This window comes from Carassius gibelio, chromosome B22 (assembly GCF_023724105.1).
Source record: "Carassius gibelio isolate Cgi1373 ecotype wild population from Czech Republic chromosome B22, carGib1.2-hapl.c, whole genome shotgun sequence".
Lineage (NCBI taxonomy): Eukaryota > Metazoa > Chordata > Actinopteri > Cypriniformes > Cyprinidae > Carassius > Carassius gibelio.
In genome coordinates, this window is record NC_068417.1 from 34179302 (window position 1) to 34197413 (window position 18112).

At 36.5% G+C, this 18112-nt stretch overlaps 1 protein-coding gene across 3 annotated transcripts in view; it reads right to left on the reverse strand.

The window, feature by feature from the left end:
• LOC127987483 (E3 ubiquitin-protein ligase RNF123) overlaps positions 1-17124 on the reverse strand; it is a 129198-nt gene extending 112074 nt beyond the window's left edge. For 2 of the 3 annotated variants that reach the window (XM_052589822.1, XM_052589824.1), the window contains exons 1-21: positions 17008-17120; positions 16408-16493; positions 16226-16313; positions 12491-12570; positions 12100-12194; positions 11431-11485; positions 11210-11295; positions 10859-10945; positions 10574-10641; positions 10354-10479; positions 9827-9941; positions 9639-9743; positions 9433-9558; positions 9239-9331; positions 8759-8832; positions 7191-7308; positions 6922-7021; positions 6776-6837; positions 5833-5904; positions 5341-5461; positions 4320-4421 (exon numbers count right to left, since the gene is read on the reverse strand). In XM_052589822.1, the coding sequence (XP_052445782.1) occupies positions 4320-4421; positions 5341-5461; positions 5833-5904; positions 6776-6837; positions 6922-7021; positions 7191-7308; positions 8759-8832; positions 9239-9331; positions 9433-9558; positions 9639-9743; positions 9827-9941; positions 10354-10479; positions 10574-10641; positions 10859-10945; positions 11210-11295; positions 11431-11485; positions 12100-12194; positions 12491-12570; positions 16226-16313; positions 16408-16486 (1852 nt within the window). In that variant the 5' untranslated portion in view covers positions 16487-16493; positions 17008-17120. Of the gene's footprint in view, positions 1-4319; positions 4422-5340; positions 5462-5832; positions 5905-6775; positions 6838-6921; positions 7022-7190; positions 7309-8758; positions 8833-9238; positions 9332-9432; positions 9559-9638; positions 9744-9826; positions 9942-10353; positions 10480-10573; positions 10642-10858; positions 10946-11209; positions 11296-11430; positions 11486-12099; positions 12195-12490; positions 12571-16225; positions 16314-16407; positions 16494-17007 lie in introns of all 3 variants that reach the window. The other variant, XM_052589823.1, reaches the window with a different exon arrangement.
• Between the last annotated feature and the right edge of the window lie 988 nt (positions 17125-18112).

Sequence of the window (18112 nt, forward strand, 5' to 3'; positions counted from 1 at the left end):
TTACTCTCGGATGGCTTTGATTGTTTCCTCAAAGCCCCAAAAGAGTTTAATCAGGCACCAGAGGGAGAAGACGACGTTCCTGCAGAATCAGCGGGGAGACCACGCAGGAACAGGAGCAATGTAATTACCAGCTTTTAATCAAACAAGGCCGAAGAACGGGAACGCCGGTGGAAGATGGGTGTTTTAGGAGACAAAAGAAATGGAGACCGAGTGAAAATTAATTAAATGAAAACTTGGGTATAGCAGAGTTGTGACACATGACAAGACGTGCCTCGCCTCTCCCAGTTAATGGAAACAAGCGCAAATAAACACAATTGTCGAAGATGCCTTTTATTTTACTCACAATGGGCGAATCTGAATAGAACCAGGCTGATTCATAATTTATGCACCATCTGTTCAATATAATACACCAGATTATCTGAGCCTCAAATCATAATACATCCAAAATTGTATGTCAAAGGTTAGATTTATTTGACTACTTTTATTGATAGCTATTGTACGGGGAAATGGGATTATGAAATTATGCAAATGTGACTCAGATTCATATTGTGTTTTCATTGTGTACAAGCAGCGAGGCCACTTCTCAAGTTTCCAGAGGCATTTATGAAACAGGGGTGGTAAAAGTACTCAAAAGCTATACTCAAGTAAAAGTAGATGTATCTAAATAAAAAATGACTCCAGTAAAAGTAGAAAGTCCTCCATTCAAACATCACTTGAGTAAAAGTACAAAAGTATCCGATTTAAAACATACTTAAGTACCGGAAGTAAAAAGTAAATATTCAAATTAACTGTGAATATCAATAATTAAGCAGATCAGTTGTTTTGGGAGTGATATGCAGTGTTTTAATTGAACAAATTATGAGATTAGATACTTTAGAATTTGTTAGATTTACAATCAAAAGAGACTATGAAGAACCTTATCGCAGTATAGGGATTGAACTTTCAAATGGACATGTTCCATAACATCATAGCTGCATCAAACAGAAGATGTGCGAGATACAAGGTAAGACTGTTTCAGAATATCAATGAGGAAGAACCACCTCTTTAAAGAGTTGGTTATCCCAAAAATGAAAATTTGGTCATTTGCATTTTAGGGGCTAAATATCACGATATTGGTATTGTCGCTTCGACCTGTGGACATGAAAAACAACCACAGACTTGGCAACACTGGTTGGCATATACTACACAGAGCCGTAATTCACTGACAATCTACACAAAATCGATTTTTTTTTTCTCGATTTTGAAAGCGATTTTGTGTTAGCTGTCTGTGAACTACGGCTCTGTGTAGTAACTGCAGCTCCACCTGAGCCAGTGTTGCCACATCCGTGGTTTTTTTTCATGTGCGCCAGTCGAAGATACCCCAATCCCAATAACTTGATATTTAGTGCCTAAAATGTGACTTTTACCAAGGCAACCCTCCCAATAAACGTATATTTTAACCCCAGGAAGCAATTTTTATCGGGGAACCCCCTGGAAACGCGTTTTTGGCTAGTTTTGGACTAGTTTTGAGAAGCAACTGGTCAGGATTTGTTGTGAAAACCTGGCAACCCTGATCTGAACACACGTGCTGGAAATATATACTACTAATTACAGGAGCGTTACTGATGAGATGAGCATGAAAATCGCATTCGACACAGCCCTACTGAAATTTCATTCACCCATGGCAGGCAAAGAAGATATTTCAGCCAATAAGAATCTCCCTTGACTCAGTGAATTCAAACAAATCCTTGAGATATGGCCATGAGTGATCCCTGTCGGGAATCTCGGGATCATCGCGGGCAGCAAGAGCTGCACAATCACCTATTTTAGCGATTATCTTCCACCTCGAACTAACTGCTGCCTGAGCGTATGTTGGCAAAGAACTCGCGAAGTCGCACATTCTTTTTTTCAAAAGAAAACCAAATTTTCATTGGTTTGTAAAATCAGTGTAATGAATACTTGAAGCAGGCATGGGGAAATGTATCGGAGTAAAAAGTAAACTTTGTCTTTAATAAAGTAGTGGAGTAAAAGTGAAAGTAGATGCAAATAAAACATACTCAAGTAAAGTACAGATCCCCGAAAAAAATACTTGAGTAATGTAGCAAAGTATTTTTACTTCGTTACTTACCACCACTGAGTGGAAAGTTATTTCATGGACCACATACAGTCATGGCCAAAAATTGCGGCACCGTTGGTAAATAATTCTTTCATTGGATAATAACAATTTAAAACGGGGTGGGGGAGGTACCATTATGAAATAAAGGGGTTTTCTCAAATACTCGTTGGACACAATTATTGGCACCCCTAGAAATTCTAATGAAAAATATCTCTGAAGTATATTCCCATTCATATTCACAATTTTGAGCACTCCAGCATGATTATAAACATGAAATTATCCAGCCATGGCTACATGTTTAACAGAAATATAAAGAGGAGGTAAAACAAAGCCCAAATGCCCTTAATAATCCATCACAATCAGAAAAACCAAAGAATATATTTCTGATGTGCAGCAAAAGATAATTGAGCTTCACAAATTAGTGAAGTGGCTTTAAGAAAAGGGCTAGAGAAGTGAAAATTCCCATTTCCAACATCAGGGCAATAATTAAGAATTTCCAGTAAACAGAAAATGGTACAAACCTGCCTGGAAGAGGACGTGTGTCTATATCAAATACAAACAGATAAAAAAAAAAAAAAAAAAAAAAAAAAATCACTAAGAGTTACTAACTTAGTTAAATCTTATAATGGCCATCTTTGGATCTTTCAACCATACCAAACCTCAAAAACGGGTCGCTGGGCACAAAACCAATCTTCTGCTATAGCCATTCCAGTTCTCTGACCTGAACCCTACAGAAAATGAGAGGAGTGAACTGAAGAGGAGAAGCACCAACATGGAGCTGGGAATCTGAAGGGTCTGGAGAGATTCTGGATCAAGGAATGGTCTCTGATCTCTTGTCAGTTGTTCTCTAACCTCATCTGGCATTATAGGAGAACATTTAGAGCTGTTAAACTGGCAAATGGAGGTTTCAAAAAGTATTGAATAAAAGTGTGAAATTAATTGTGGCCAATGTGTATTGGAGGATTTTGGATTTTTTTTTTAAATAAAAGTTCCAAAAGGATTAACAATGCAGATGAATTTTCACAGCCTCATTTGATCATATTTACCAAGGGTGCCAATATTTTTGGCCACGACTGTATGTACTCAGCCTCATGTAATTCAAGACATTGATGAATTTCTTTATCAGATCTGGAGAAATGTAGCATAAGATCTCTTATATCTCATATATCCAAGTAATTTTTTTATCATTATTATTTATAAAGTTAATTTAAAGCTTATCCATGTTAAAATGTAAATGTTGCTATTCATTAACCATTTCTATGTTTTATTTAATGTAAATCTTTCTGTTCAAGCATCATTATGTCTGACAGCTAAATTCAGATCCTCATGTTTTTTGGGCAATATACAAATCTGAACTTGACCACAGAAATTGCAGTCAATCGAGGCTAACTCCTGACAAACAAAATCATCTAACACAACGCACAAAAGAACATATTGTTACATCAAAGGCACAACTCTCAACCACTTCCTTCATCCTCCTTCCCTCTCTCTCACTCGATCTTAGCGTGTTCCCTGCTGTTCGTCAATATTTTTGCGGCATGCACCGCTGCCTTGAGGGAAATCAATATCCATCTGCATCCCGGTCTTTCTAAACGCCGCCAGCTTCCATCTCATCCCATCACTTCAGAAATTTTAATGATGCAAGAAATCAAAGTAACGACCACCAACGTTTTTGAGGTTAATAATGAAGTCGGAAACTAAAAAAAAAAAAAGAAAGGAAAAAGAAAACACCCTGCAGGAAGTGTACAATGCATTCGGTCTCAATTTAAAACTAATTTGGAGGGTTGATCGATCTAAACCATTTGTCTGGCAGCTTTGAGAAGATCAATAATGAAATTTCAAGAGTTACCAAACAAAACGAACATAAGAGGCACATCAATATGAGATCGCACGTCTCTGTTTACGTCTAGGAAGATTAAAAAAACTGCAGAAAACAAACATTACGTCTGCGAGCTTTAAAGTGAGCTTCAGAAAACAAACTAAGTGAAAAAGGAAAACAAAAGTACTTTTGATGTTGTCACACCTGATGCATTAAAATTTTACTTCTAGTCTTCAGAGGTTTTAACCGACTGGATTGTATCTGCTGTCGGTGCATGAGTAACACTCAAAACAAATTGACCTTCTGCTCCCTCTAGTGGAGTCTAGAGCTGCTGCATGCTGGGTAATTATTGGACCAAACTCTGAAACACACTTTACACGCTTTTTTCTTTGATTTTTTACCAACCTTTGAGCGTTTTCTTCAGATGCGAGAGAAGTCCTCCTAAACGCTGAAGGTCAAAGTAATCCACCTTCCCGTTGTAGAAGAGCTGAGGGGGGACGTATGCGTCTGACGGGAACACAAACCAGTCAATGACATGACATTCAACTATAATTTCAGTGGTTTAAATTTACGTTAGCCACCAATGCAACATTTCTAATTTTGATTTTGTTCAGGTTTTTTATTTGTATATTTATTTGTATTTTATTGCAATTTGTATTTTATTATATTTCAGATTTAATTGACAAAAATGTTCAGACACACTTTAGAATAGGGAACACTTGTTCACATTTAACTGTGACTTTTCCCTCAATAAATTACTAATTTGCTGCTTATTAATAGTTAGTAAGGTAGTTGTTAAGTTTAGGTATTGAGTATGAGGGATGTATAATAAGGCATTAATATGTGCTTAATTAGTACTAATAAATGGCTAATATTCTAGTAATATGCATGCGAATAAGTGACTCGTTAAGAGACCCTAAAACAAAGTTTCACGAAATATTCTTAATATTCAAACGTTTTTCTATAGTCATTTTGAATTATTGTAATTATATTTTGAATTGCATATTTTTTATGTTGAATTGCATATTTTTTTTTATTATTATTTAACCGTGTAGGTTTCATTTATTTTTTAGTTTTAGTTGCTGCACCTTAAAATTGTTATTTTCATTTTAGTGCTTCAACTCAACAAAGAGTTATTTGCTGAGGTTTTTAGTTTTCATTGGAAGTATGTCATATAATATTAATTTTGTTGCCGTGCTAACATCCTGTTTAAAAAAAGATTAAGTGGCAATTTATACATTCAGTTAAGTGAATGCATTTATTCTGCAATTAGTGTTTTTAATTTCTGTATAAAAAATTGTTCTGAAATTGTTCTGGGGGAATAAATTCAAACATGTCAGGGTGATACAACTGTTCTGATGTCATAATGAAGAAAAATAAAAGCTAGTGTTGTATATATGACTTTATATTCATGATAAATGTGTACCTTCACTGCTGACAGATCCTGGGCTTCTTCTCTTGCCTTCATCCCAGCAGCTCCTGATGGCCGTGATGAGCCGGTGTAAGAAGCACACCATGTATTCAGGAGGACACAACACTGTGGGGTTCTGATCACAAAAACAACATCACAGCGAATGAAGCGTGAGACAAACATCAAACCCTCCAATAAAAGCCTGAGCACTGCAAATTATCTGAAACTATCCTATCAATAACAATCGCTTTACAGAAAATGGGCATATTTATTTACTTCTGTGAAGTTTAAACCGGAAAAATCAAATTCAGTGCCAAAAACCGTAAAAACCTCCAGCTTCTTATGTCTTTTTAAATCTTACCAAATGCTGTGTTGCGTACGGCTTGTAGGTTTTACGTCTGCTTTTGCAGAAATAGACTGCGATCTTATTATCTATTCATCACATGTAAAGCAATATTCAGGTATGAAGGAGGCCAAAGCGGTCTTTGTCTGTCCTGTGTGCCCTACCCCTCTGTTGCTGGCGTTCTCCTGAAGGAACTTGCGGAATTTGTTCAGGAAAATATACCGAGAAGCTTCACCCTGTGAAAAGAAAGACAGGTAATTACAGCACACGGATTCAATCTGAAACATTCCCAACTTTTGGTATAATTAATCTTGAATATTAGTCTTTCTGTAGATGGCAATCATTTATGGAGGCTCTGTTATTTTATTCTGTTCTGTTAATCACACAAAACCATTATACAGTATGGCTTTTGAAGACATACTCTGTAGCACTAGTTATATAGGCAATTTTTTAAGTATTTCGTCTAAAAACATTTTAGTAGAAATGTAAAAATCCCAAAATGTTTTATGTTAGGATACTAAATATTATGAAGACAATTAATATAATATTTTTTATTATATAAATCAGATTAATTTAATAACTAAATATTTATATTTGTGTGCTATCATCCAATTTCATCCAGTGTAATGTACGGCTAATATTCTTAATATCTTGAAAATGTTATTTTTTTTAATCTTTACTTTTTTTCAGTTTTCATTTTAATTTAAGCTTCAGTAATTTTATGTGCTTCTGTGATTTTTTAAAGATTTTTGTTTTTCTACATTGTTTGGCAGAATATTTTTTTTTATTACTATCATTACAGTTTATTTCGTTATACACGTTTTATTTTGTGAAGCCTTGCTACATATATGGAATAACCGTTTTATAAAAGCAATAAGCCATGTGAAGTGTGGTTTACAGTGAATTTATAACAGCTAAAGATGTTAAACACAAGTAATTTTTAATTTTACTAATTATAGCATGTCAACTTAAATGCAAGTTATAGTTAGTTTCCAATGGGACAATTTTTAAAATGTATTTTTTTTCCTCTAATATTAAATAATTTATAAATATAATAAAACAACATACCTGTGCGTGCAGACGTGTGCAAAACAAGCATCAACATACCGTGCCCTTGTCTTTGTTGTTCAGCATTAACCTCAGGATCTGAACCTGCAGCTCCTCCACAACTACACACACACACACACATAGGTTCAGCTGAGGGTCACAGTTACAGATATTCTTGCAGATCTGATGTTGTGTGTGTGACATACCCTCAATCCTCTTTTTCAGTCTGTGACAGCCGCGCTCATACGCTCGCCGTCTCAGCCTCTCCTCGGACGTCTCCTCACGTGTGTCCCTCTCATCTTTGCCCTGGACACACGTCAGGAGAGACAGTGGAGAATTACTCATCTGTTGCTTCAGCCAGGGCTCAGTTCTGATTAGTGTTCACTTGACGAGATCATTTCAGGCTACAGCCTCTGTGAAGCCTGTGTATTTAATGCTATTCATATTCAAACTCATGTGTCCGGATGTTTCTGACCTCTTTGTCGAAGCGTGTGGGCCACCAGGTGGTCGGGATGAGCTCCTCCAGCCCGGCCTCTTTCACTCTCAGAGGGGTCTTGATGTAGAAGAAGACCACAGACCGGAGTACGTCAAACGTGAGGCTGTTAAGGAATGAAACCTTTACAAATCCCCAAGCTAAATTCTTCAAACATGTCTGTTTAGACAGTTCTTCCTCACAACCAGAGTAAACTGCTGGAAAGATAAATCGACTGCTTGTACTATGACCAAAATTTGGCCTCTAGGTCTAGTAGTAAACAATTGTTTCATATCTGTTGTGCAACTTATATAATATATATATATATATATATATATATATATAAAACATATCCAACTACTTATATGTCCATACTTTAACTACTTACATAAATATCCACATACCCATATACTATCTACCGATCTTTTCATAAAACTAACAAACTAAATACTGACACAACCACCTCAATCTCAACATCACATATCTATCCATCAATCTATCTACAAAAATTATCTATTTACCAACAAATCTAATTACTTAAATATACATCAGAATATATTAACCTATCTCCCTCCCGATCAACATATCTATCCATCAATCCTAAATATATACCATAATCCATTGACCTACCTATCAGCATATCTTTAATCTAACTAAATATATACAGTACCATAATCTATTGACCTAACAACCTGTCATCATATCTACCCATCTACCTAAATATATACTAATACTGCCCATATATCTATCTATCTATCTATCTAAATGTATACCATAATCTAATGACCTATCAATCTACCTGCAAACATATCTTTCCATCGATCTAAATTAGGGATGCACCGATACCGATACTGAATAGATTTTGGATTGGCTGTATCTATTTAATAAATTACGTTAACCAGCTAACATTATACATACTATTTTGGTTTCTGTCCTCAATATTTTTTTTTTTTTTACAAATGCAAAAAAAAAAATATCAGTATCGGTACTCTGTATCGGCAAGTACCAAAAATAAAAGTATCGTATCGGGCGAGTACTAGAGAAAGTGATATCGTTGCATGCCTAATCTAAATGTATTCCATCATCTACTGAGCTAACTTTCGACCTTTCAACATATCCATCCATCTACCTAGCTAAAAATATATATTGCCATCTATTTATCAACATAGATATCGATTTATCTATCTGAAATCTAGCTACCTACTAAAAATTACTACCTTTTGACATATCATAAGCATTTACCTACCTATGAATCAACATCCATCTACATAAATATCTACCCATCTGCTTACCTACAACATTTTCATAAGATTTATAACAATGAATATAATAAAGCACTTGAAAGTACTCAAATTTGGTGGAACAAGGCCATAGTTCACGTGTCTGAAACATCTAGTGTATTTTATTTCACCTATCTATTCATCTACGTGATCTACAGGGAAGTTCAGTGGGCAATGGCCATAAAAATGTAAGAATGCTATCAATAGATTTACTTAATTTTTTATTTTGTGCCTTTCAAGAGTGATTTTCGAAAGGAAAGTGACTTATGAAAGTAGTAACTGAGAGGATATAGGACGTTGCTGAGCAGGTACTTCCTGGACTTCTCATGCCGGAGTATAGCTGTGGTCAGACGAAGGTAATGAATCTGGAGGACAGAGACAGAAAACAGGTTTCAGTTAAGCATTGGCTGCCACAGTCTTAATTTGGATCAACATGTAGCTAGTTCCCTCTCACAACCGTGGACCTCAAACAAACTCATCAAACACATTACAGCAAGCTCAACACAAAGTGCCTCAGTCATTTTCATTTTAACAAGACATTTATGTCAAGTGGGATGGGCACACAGCCCATGTCCCTGCTGATAATTGGCATGAAGGACGTCAACCCTCTATTAGACACAAATGCAGATGCTAAGCATGAACATGTTTTGAAGTACGAGTTTCCAGCATGCAAGAATGTGTCCCTTCTTTCCTTCAGCACCAATAAACTTCAGTATAACATTACAACAGCTTGGAAAATGGATTTGCATGAGAGCAATCAGTGTTTCTCACCTGAAAGCCCAGATCAGGGATGATGGGAGAGAAACGATACGCTCTCAGCAGAGACATCATCAGCTGTTTCAGACACTCGCTCACCTCGTGCTCCTTCAGGAGAAGAACAACAATTACAGTCTCAGAAGAATAAAACACGTTATATCCAATCTCATTCCAGATAATGCCCTTCAATTAACTTGTTGAGTCTTTACCTCCATGAGAAGCCAGAAGAGGTCCAGCAGCTGATGTATGAGAGGATGTTCTTCGACAGATCCTCCACCCTCCAAAATACTCAACAGGAAGTTCATCAGCACGTCCTCCACTAAATACACTTTACACTAGCAGACACACACATTAGCCATAAATAAAGTGGCTTATGGAAAACGGCAGTGGTTTAAGGAAACTCTGAGTGATTTACCATGAGAGGGGCGAAGTGGTTGAATATATGTGCAAGGGTGACCAGGATGGTGGGGTCTCCTTGAATCTGCCAGGCTCCGCTGTCCCTCACCACAAACTTTTCCTCCTGACCCAAAACAAAACCAAGCGTCTTCTCATTCAGTTCCGTTTTAAATATTGATAAATCGCACTGCATGGTCTTCTATTAACCTGTGTGTCGATGGAGGTGGACAGGACTGTCTTGAGGTATCCCAGAAGCCTGTTGGCTTTGGTGAGGTCAGTGGTTGGTGGGCTTTGAAGAGGAAGGTAACCTTCCACAGGGTACGTGAGGAACAGATGAGTTAAGGGTTTTAGGTGTTTGTGGTTGTGATTCACACTATTTGTTTTTATGGTTTTTAAGGTAGTCCTGAAAACATTATATAATTACATAATATAATTCACACTTTATTTTAAAGGTCCAATTTTTGCAATTAACAAACCATTAATTATGACTTTTGAACTAAGGTCTAAGAACTTAATTTGGACAACTTTAAAGGTGATTTTCTCAATATTTAGAGTTTTTTTGCACCCTCAGATTCCAGATCTCCTTTAAATGAAATTCACCCTTATGACTGGTTTTGTGCTTTAGGTTCACATATGTGCTTCTAATTGCTACCTAATTAGATGAATATGTTCAAATGTATATCATACACATTGCATACAATCTGTATCTATAGGTGTAAAAATGAGAAGGATATCTGAGAGGACGGCTGCCGAAATTGAAGGCAACAGACTCTTTGAAGGAAAGGCTGATTGCAGGGAAATACGCGACGCCTGGCCCCGTCTTAATATTGCTGAACGCAACACCAAGAGACTGTCCATTACTGAAAAAGAAAAAGATTAAATACCATTAACAACTATTCACAGACATTTCTGCCTTCATACCAAACTACAGTATAACAGTATTTATACACTTACAGACAAAACGTAATGGTTCCCTCATCCAAATCGATCAAACAGCTGACGATATCACCAGCAACCCAGGACTGAAGCAAAAGAAATGAAAAGAATCAATAATGAGAGGCTTCGTGTTAAAATGTACTACAGTGTATGGCCTTGAGTGGCTTAATGGCTCACCCAATCAGAATTGTGTTTTATAAGACCATTACATAACAACCTACGCCCAAACTGTCAATGTCAGATAAAATCCACACACACTGAGTCTGAGTGCTGAACTGAATGTGTGAAGCGCTGTGTTTTCACCTTGCCGTAGTTGGTGGTCGTCACGTTCCACTTGCGGACTCTGTTTCCGTCGTAAGCGTACGAGTCCGGCGTGTCCCCGACCCCTTCCTGAAAACAAGCACAGATCCACAGCGGATCGTATCTGGCAGTAAATCGACTTGAACAAACCAATTTCACAGATGGATTAAGCCAAACCCAAGACTTTAAAAAGGATTTCGAGAGCAGAGCGAACAGTCGTCATCTAATCTAGATTAATCTACGCGGCTTGGAAAGCTTCCCATGAGAGCTAGCTAACTTTTAGAGTGAATATTCAATTCGTGCGGCTCCGCACTCCAGACTTGACCTCTAAATGGTGCAGTTACTGGCTTGTACCTCTTGGTTGAATCTGCAGTTCAATGTGCACCATCCGATTTGCATTAGGCCTTGAGATGAGATGAGAACTTCATAGACCCATTTCCCTAAAACCAATCGAAAGCTATTAAAAACAGTACTACAGTGGGACAATGGTACAGTAATTTAGGTTACATTTACTTCAAGGTATTTAGAAGAGCACAACAGAAGTTAGAAATAGAGTTTAGCTATTGAAACGTTACCTTTGTAGACACAAGTGGTGGCTCTGATGGAGCTGAAGTTACTGTGGCCGATGACCTTCGATACAAAGAGAGAGGAAGAACAAAACTGAACACATTTAATACTAAACAACATAATTCATAATTCATAATTCATAACACACTTTCCTGGTGTTATTGTGCACGGTTCCTCATGCAGATTGACTAAATTGACTTCTCACCATCCAGTCAATTTAATAGTGAACTGACCTGATTTTGAATTATTTTAAAGCAGACCTCGGGTGTATTCACACCAGGAAAGTGCGCTAGCTCTCTTGCTTTGGTCTGGACCAAATACAATGTTTATTTATTTATTCTTTTTTTGGTGCGGTTCGCTTTTTTACAATTTAAAATTGTATTTAAGATCAAATTAAATTGTATTTACTAAATGTTATTAAATGTATTTATTCATTTTATTTTACTTAAAATAAAATAAAACATTTGAAAATACAAATCAAACAAAATTATTTTATTTTATTTTAAATTGTTGCATTTTAAACAATTTATTTTAAATTTAATAAAAAATACATATTTATACCAAATTTGATTAAATGTATTTATTAATTGATTTTATTTTATATTCCATTTTCTTAAAATAAAATAAAACAAATGTAAAATAAAATAAAATACATTTATATAATGTCAATTTCTCACCCCCAAAAGGTCATCGTCAACAAATAACAGCCCTTCAAACCCACTGCTGTGATCCAGGACCACCGCTGAAGGTCCAAGACAGCCTTCTATCTGATCTGCAAAGAAAAAGAAATCAAATGTCAAATAGATTACTAAATCAATATAAAGTAATGAATATATTGGATATACAGTATTATGTGTGAAATAAATTAATGACAACATGGTTGAAAACACCACTATAATCAATCAGTCAATAAATAAACATAAATTAGCACATAAATCAACGAATAAATAAACATATATGGGGGGTAGAAGTAAAGAATAATGAATTATGAATAAATTTTTAATTTTAAATACATTTTTCAGTAACTTGTGAGAGACTCAGCAGTGTATGTGTAAGTGTTTGTCTGACCCCTGCTGTCCTCAGTGACGTTATCTTCAGCCAGCAGCTTCTCCAGATGAGCTCCGAGATCCTGGAACGTCAGGGTTTTCCTAAAGGGACGAGACACGACACCGGTTCATCATGACCGCTCACGTGTCACAACGTCATAACAGATGCACACCCTGAAGAGACTAGACAACCCACCGACTGATCGAACTAGAAAAAATAAAGCTTTTTATTTAGAACCTAATTAATACATTGAAAAGATGGGATTCGGAATATAGCTACAATCTGGAAATAAACAGAAATCTTCAGCATTCACTTTAGATATACATTTAAAAAAAAGAAAATAATTAAAATGACGCTCTAAGCTAAATATCTGTGAATAAATCATGTTAAAGGGTTAGTTCGCCCAAAAATGAAAATTATGTCATTAATAACTCACCCTTATGCTGTTCCAAACATGTAAGACCTCCTTTTATCTTCAGAACACAGTTTAAGATATTTTAGATTTAGTCCGAGAGCTCTCAGTCCCTCCATTGAAGCTGTGTGTACGGTCTACTGTCCATGTCCAGAAAGGTAAGAAAAACATCATCAAAGTAGTCCATGTGACATCAGAGGGTCAGTTGGAATTTTTTGAATCATCGAAAATACATTTTGGTCCAAAAATAACAAAAACAACGACTTTATTCAGCATTGTCTTCTCTTCGGTGTCTGTGTGAGAGATAGTTCAAATCAAAGCAGTCTGGATATCCGGTTCGCGAACGAATCATTCAGTTCACCAAATCGAACTGAATCGTTTTAAACTGTTCGCGTCTCTAATGCGCATTAATCCACAAATGAATTAAGCTGTTAACTTTTTTAATGTGGCTGACTCTCCCTCTAAGTTCAAACAAACCAATATCATGTACTCAAACGGTACATTGACTGAACGGCTTTGAAGAGAGAACTGAAGATGAACACTGATCCGAGCCAGATAACGAACAAAACATCGCATCGTTCACGAGTCAAGAACCGTTTCTGTCAGAGGCGTCCGATTCGTGAACCGAGAAGCTGATGATACTGTGCATGTGTGATTCAGCGTGAAGCAGACCGACACACAGGGCGTCTGAACTGAACTGATTCTTTTGTTGATTGATACTGAACTGATTCTGTGCTAGTGTTAGGAGCACGGGTAAACCGAAGGCTTGAATCAAGGGCAATCATCGCAAATGACGCCATTACGTCGAGCGCAAAAGAACCGGTGAACCGTTTTCTTCAACCAGTTTATTGAATCGAACTGTCCGAAAGAACTACTGGTGATCCGAACACCGATGCAACCAGTTCTTCACTCGTGAACGAGTCAGTCTATTGTTCGTTATCTGGCTCGGCTTTGTGTTCATCTTCAGTTCTCTCTTCACAGCAGTTCAGTCAGATACTGTTTGAGTGCATGCATTACTCCGGGATATTGGTTTGTTTGAACTCAGAGGGAGTGTAAGCCACATTAAAAAAGTTAACAGCTTAAGTCATTTGTGGATTAATGCGTATTAGAGATGCGAACCGTTTAAAACGATTCAGTTCGATTTGGTGAACTGAATGATTCGTTCGCAAACCCGAGACAATGCTGAATAAAGTCGTCGTTTTTGTTATTTTTGGACCAAAATGTATTTTCGATGCTTGAAAAAATTCCAACGGACCCTCTGATGTCACATGGACTACTTTGATGATGTTTTTCTTACCTTTCTGGACATGGACAGTGTACCGTACACACAGCTTCAATGGAGGGACTGAGAGCTCTCGGACTCAATCTAAAATATCTTAAACTGTGTTCTGAAGATAAAAGGAGGTCTTACATGTTTGAAACAGCATAAGGGTGAGTTATTAATGACATAATTTTCATTTTTGGGGGAACTAACGCTTTAAGTGTCACATGGCATCAGTGCTGTGTTATATACAGTGCTGCCCATCGTGAAGCCTGACATGAACTCCAGCATTAGAGAGGATGATATGTAAACACATGAGCCGCTTCACTGCTCTGTAAGGGTCAGCTTTCCCTCATGTCCCATCATGCTCTATGTATAGATCAGCTCCAGTAACCAGACACTGGCTGGGATCAAGCACAGGACGAGGCCAGCGACCTCCACTCAAACAACTAATGCAGCATACTTCATTTCTGCGAGATTTGTTACGATCCACCGATTAAGTTATACTTCAACAGAGTGAAAAATACTGATGACTCATCCTGCCCTGCACAGATTTCTGTCCAATCAGAAGCACTCTAGAAAAACAAGCCCCTCCTCCTATAACCAGCTGCACTTGACTAACATGAAGCCAATAATTCACAATTCAAAACTAATTATGAGATCAACTAATATGTAAGGTTCAAAACATAAAAGGGTTTTCAAGTAATAAAACAATACAAGTACAGAATGTGTCCTGATTAACTGTATTTGGTCGAGATACAACTATTTGAAAATCTGGAATCTGAGGTTGAAAAAAATAAAAAATACTTCTACATATTGAGAGAATCGCCTTTAAAGTTGTCCAAATGAAGTTCTTAAAAATTAAGTTTTGATACATTTATGATAGGAAATTTACCAAATCCTAATGATTTTAGACATAAGAGAAAAATCTATAATTCTGACCCATACAATGTAGTATTGTTGGCGATTGCTAAGAATAAACCAAGCACCTTAAGACTTAAGGTTTTGTGCTCCAGGGTCACAAATATTCAGTTCACAAAACTGTTTTCCACCGCAAATTGCCTTTGATTATATGTGTAACTGATAATATGTTGTAACTGTCTATTTTGATTATTTTTTATATTTTTTTTTGTTTTAACAATTTTAGTAATCACATTTTAGATCATTAGTCATCAAATCCTCTGTAAATATTGCTTTGCAAATTTCATTGTAAGCTCTCTCACATTATATGTTAAGTAAATGATAATGATAGTGTGTGAGTGAATGAGTTGTCATTATATTTTGCTCATAACAAATTTGTCCTATGCTTTTAAAAAATTGACCCTCATGATTGGTTTTGTGATCCAGGATCACATTTTTGTGGAAGCTGTGATACACAATCATTCAAAAGTTTGGAGCAAGTAAGATTTAAATAAATATACCCCAAAATAATATGTAAATAATTCAGCAAGGATGTATTAAATTGTTCAAAAGTGACAGTAAAGACGTTTATAATGTTACAAAAGATTTTAGTTTCAAATAAATCCTGTTTTTTTTTTTACTTTTTATGCAAACATAAATATGCATTAATAATCCTGAGAGGGGGAAAAAAATCATCACGTTTGACGGAAATAGTGATCATTTTAAAATTGACATTACTAATAATTGAGCATCAATAATATTTGAGAATAACTGAGCAGCAAACCACCATACTGCAATGATTTCTGAAGATCATGTGACACTGAAGACTGTAGTAATTATGCTGAAAATACAGCTTTGATCACAGGAATAAATTACATTTTACAACATATTAACATTGAAAACACATTTAAAAGTGTAACGTTTTAGAGCATCATTTTTTTTTTTTTTTTTTTGCTGCCTGCATCGTTGATCAAATAAATGCACCCACGCTGAACATAAGAGGCTTCTTTCAAAAACTTTAAGAAATATGAATCATTTCAAACTTTTGACCAGTAGTGTGTGCATGTGCTTATGTGTTTGTTTGTGCATACAAGACGAAAGCCCCCACAGAGGAATACTCTACAAACAAAAGATCAAAGCAGAAGACCCGGAAACAAGCAGGAATCCTGTGTGATCCACTGACCTGTACGCCGCTGACGCCGGTCCTGGCTTACTGGAGGCAGGAAACACATGGTGCAGATAGTCGCTCAGTAACTTCTCATTGACAATCCCTAAACAAGACACATCAAGACATGTGCATTTAATGATTGATGAGCCATTTCCAGTGGGTTGACATGGGTTGACATGGCCTTTATAAGGACATACCTGCGACTCTGGGCTTGTCTGTGTCGGATGCCAGGCGATAGCTGCGTCGGGACAGGGCAGTGCCACCCTTTGAGCTCATACTGCTGCTGGACAGACCAATTATAAGATCATAATAATTAACTATAGTACACATTAATAGTGTTATATTATATATGGTATCCTATAGTCTGGGGTAAAGAATACAGAGAAATAAATAAAATGCTGACTAGTAGACTAGAATTTTTTTGACAACAGTCTCAAACTACAATGAAACCTGTAAATAACTTGTAGTTTTAATGTTTGCATGCTGTTATGTGAGCAAACATAAACACACATATATAAACATACTCTCTCTTTAGCCAATAACCCGCTAATGTAACGTCTTAACGACATGAACAGCATTAACTATGTGTTTATAACCAATTAAAACACCATTTAATGACTGCCGGGGATATAAAATGACCAGTATATGTGGAATAAAAACAATATTTAGTGTGTTTCAGCCTCCGTGTTGAACACAAGACAGCCAGAGCTGCTATCATAACATGACAAATTAAACAAATACACATATACTGCGACGTTAACGCTTGTTGCTTGGCTAGTTTCTCCTGCGGTACTCACTGATTTGGTGGGTTGTGTTTATTAGTGAACAGCAGATTTTGTTGTTAGGCTCTCCTCTTTAAATGTGACTACAGTCACTGTCTTTAAGCGTAGAAATACAGCAAGAGGCAGGATGACGTGAATGAACGCGAGTGATTAAATGGGCGGGGCTTGGTGGCCATAAGAGTGTCTCTCATTAGTCAGTTACGATGGATTTATATCAAATAAATGTTATATCTTCTATGTTTTGTTTTATTTCAGCGTTATTTATATTGTCTGTTGTCGTTATTTATGCGTAAATAAGTGTCAGGGAGGCAGTTTCAAATGTTTTAAAGACGGCTTGTTTCTTGTTACTTTTCTCATCGCTTTTAGGGCTGGACCAATCAAAGACGTCTTACTTACAACGTCATTTAATTTATCAATTTTATGTCGATTGTCACTATTTGGAATCAATCCATTACGGTGTTTATCAATCCAATCCAATATACAGAATTCTCCTTTAACACACACACAAAAACATATTTGAATACGAATCAATGAGGCAAACGGCTTTATGAGCCACAAAGAGCCCTCTGCTGGAATTTAGTTGTGTGACTAGCACGAAACAGTTGCAAGAAAGCAAAAGTGCCGCCCAGTTCTTTTAACACATACGGCTATTCACGGCTATGGTGCGAGTTTTGGGACAAAATAGGTTTAGACATGTACGAATGCGAACCATGAAATGCATAAAAGACCACTGGATGGCAAATGATAACTGTTTCCTAAAATTTACTCCTATAGGGGACGTTGAAGGGCTTTATCGAGTTAAAACTATTAGTATTAATCTATTCACTCTGCATCTGATTAAATTAGGAAATCATCACAGTAAACACAAACGGCAGTGATTGGTCCACCGTGAACAGCGCTGAGAAAAGTAACAGTTGTCACATGACTCTTCAGTAGTGTTCTGGGCATTGGTAATTTACGACTCAGTCCTTAAAATTGAAATACACAGTAAAACGTTAAGGAAAAATATGACATTTGGCCATATCAAAGCTATGCTGTGAATGAAATACCTTAAATCAAATTCAGTTTTAACCAAGCAACTTGCAAAATAGTTTAAGGAAAAATCAGTGGATGGATTCCA